The following is a 2,493-nucleotide window of genomic DNA, read 5'->3' as shown; positions in this document are numbered from 1 at the left end:
ACGCACGCACGCATGCGCGCGCACACACACTCACACACACACACACACACACACACACACACACACACACACACACACACACACACACACACACACACAACTTAAGCAAATCATCTTAATCAAAACTCAAGTTATTGAGTAGAAACCGTGCTTTTTTATATTTTGCGTAAGTCACTTCAGACCATATTGTCATTTATGTAATCTACCTAGACATGGCTGACGAGACAACAGACAAGGCCAACCGAGAACAAGTGGTGTTAGTCTTCAGACACGTGGACATGGACTTTAATGTGCACGAGGACTTTGTTGGGCTTCACCAAGTACATTCTATTGATTCCACTTCACTGACGTAGGTCATAGAAGACACTCTTCTAAGAATGATGCTATCCTTGAGCCAGTGCAGATGGCAGTGTTATGACGGGGCCAGCAACATGACCGGAGCGAGGCGTGGTGTGGCGACCAACATCTTAGCCAAGGAGGAGCGAGCTGTGTTCACGCACCGCTACGGACATGCGCTCAATCTGGCTGTTGGGGACTGTGTACGTCAGTGCAAGCTCTTGCGCGACACCATGGATACGGTGCATGAAGTCTCCTAACTGATTAAGTATTCACCAAATAGGGACACTACCTTTCAGACCCTGAAGGAGGAGATCAGCCCCGATACCCCTGGGTTCCGCGTACTGTGTCCCACGAGATGTACAGTGCGTGCATCAAGCCTGCGTAGTGTCTTAGACAACTACACTGTGTTACAGACTTTGTGGGACACCTGCTACGAGCAGACCAACGACTCGGAGATCCGTTCCAGGATAGTAGGCGTGCGGTCCAGATGGAGAGCTTCGACCTCTTCTTTGGTGTCCACCTGGGTCACATCATCCTGCGACATACAGACAACTCGAGCCGCACCCTACAACAGAAGGACATGTCCGCATCAGAGAGTCAGGCAGTTGCTTCAATGACGGTGGAAACATTGACCAGAAAGCGCTCCGACGATGCCTTCGACAAGTTTTGGGTTGACGTCAACAGTAAGCTCGATGACGTCGACGTAGGAGAGCCAGTGGTTCCCAGGCGACGCAAGGTGCCGAAACGCTATGACGTTAGGACCGGGGCCCACGAGTATCCAGCCACAGCACGTGATCGGTACCGCCAGGTCTACTTTGAAGCATTCGATTGGGTGATCGCGTGTATCAAGGACAGATTCGCTGAGCCAGGTTTCAAGACCTACAGATCCCTCCAAGACCTTCTGGTGTGCTGCGCCCGTGGTGGTAACTACGCCACTAATCTGCGGAGCGTGTTGGACTTCTACAGTGACGACTTCAACGAGGATGCGCTCACCACTCAGCTTGAGACGTACCAGGTCGCCGTACGGGACAAGGATGTCAAGACCATCAAGGACATTGTCACGTTCTTCCGCGACTTGCCTCCTGAGTCTCGCCTCTTTTTCTTGGAGGTGATGCGCGTCCTCCGCCACGTCATGGTAATGCCCGCCACCAACGCCACCAGCGAGAGGTCCTTCTCCGCCCTGAGACGCCTTAAAACGTACCTCCGGACGTCTATGAAACAGGAGAGACTCACCAACCTCATGACGCTCCACGTGCACAGGTGTGCTAACGCAGCAATGGACTTGTTAGATGTTGCCAATGAGTTCGTCAGTTTGAACGACTCACGGTTAACTATCTTCGGGAAGTTTTCATAGAATGTGACACTACTACACTTGGCATTAACATTACGCGAACAGTGCATGATAAATTGTGACCTCAATCAACAAATAATTTGGCGTGGATATAGTTCTAGGGACTTTAAAAATGAATTATGCCTTAATTTTTGTTTATTTAACCAAATTTAATAATATTTATTCATCCTGGTTCAGTATTTTAATAGTGCTCGAAATGTGGATATATTCTTTACTAATCATGTCATATTATATTGGTTGTTGTTTATTTTCATGTGATTATTTATTACAGTCTTCCCATTTCATGGTTTAAACATGCCCATCAGTAATAAAATATTAGTGTTGTGAATGTAATGTTAATGTTATTTTTTCTCATATCACTTTTTAAACTCCGTCATTAAAACGGACCATATTAATTGTAATTGTAAATTTTTTCGGAACCATGGGATCTCAAACAAACCCCTTTATGTCCCCAGTACAGAAACTGGACCGCCTCCCCAATGTTTGGAGGTTATCTACGCCCCTGTGATATTTGTGAGGAAACACTATTACTGAACATTTGCCATGGTCTAATAAAGCCATTATATGCATCTTTTTACGATTTAAAAACCTAAAAATTATAAAGCGTTGCAACGCGAAATGATTGAATAATTTGGAGAGTTCTGTTGTTGTCGTTTAAATTTGTGAAACTACGAAGATTGCTTATATAACGTATAAAATACGCTTCTATTGTATGCTTGGCAGGATAGCTCAGTTGGCTAATGCGTTTTTACTTCAGGATTCCGGGGGTTACTGGTTCGAGCCCTGCTTTTTTTCCTTTTTTA

At 45.9% G+C, this 2,493-nt stretch overlaps 1 protein-coding gene across 1 annotated transcript; it reads left to right on the top strand.

Annotated features, from left to right (window-relative positions):
- Positions 1 to 212: 212 nt before the first annotated feature.
- On the top strand, positions 213 to 1,693 carry LOC127869976 (uncharacterized). Its single transcript, XM_052412636.1, has 4 exons — positions 213 to 320; positions 354 to 539; positions 636 to 696; positions 753 to 1,693. The coding sequence occupies exons 1-4, from the start codon at positions 213 to 215 to the stop codon at positions 1,691 to 1,693; spliced, it is 1,296 nt and encodes a 431-aa protein (XP_052268596.1).
- The last annotated feature ends 800 nt before the right edge of the window (positions 1,694 to 2,493 follow it).

This window comes from Dreissena polymorpha, chromosome 2 (genome assembly GCF_020536995.1).
Source record: "Dreissena polymorpha isolate Duluth1 chromosome 2, UMN_Dpol_1.0, whole genome shotgun sequence".
NCBI lineage: Eukaryota > Metazoa > Mollusca > Bivalvia > Myida > Dreissenidae > Dreissena > Dreissena polymorpha.
This window is presented reverse-complemented; position numbering and strand designations above follow the sequence as displayed.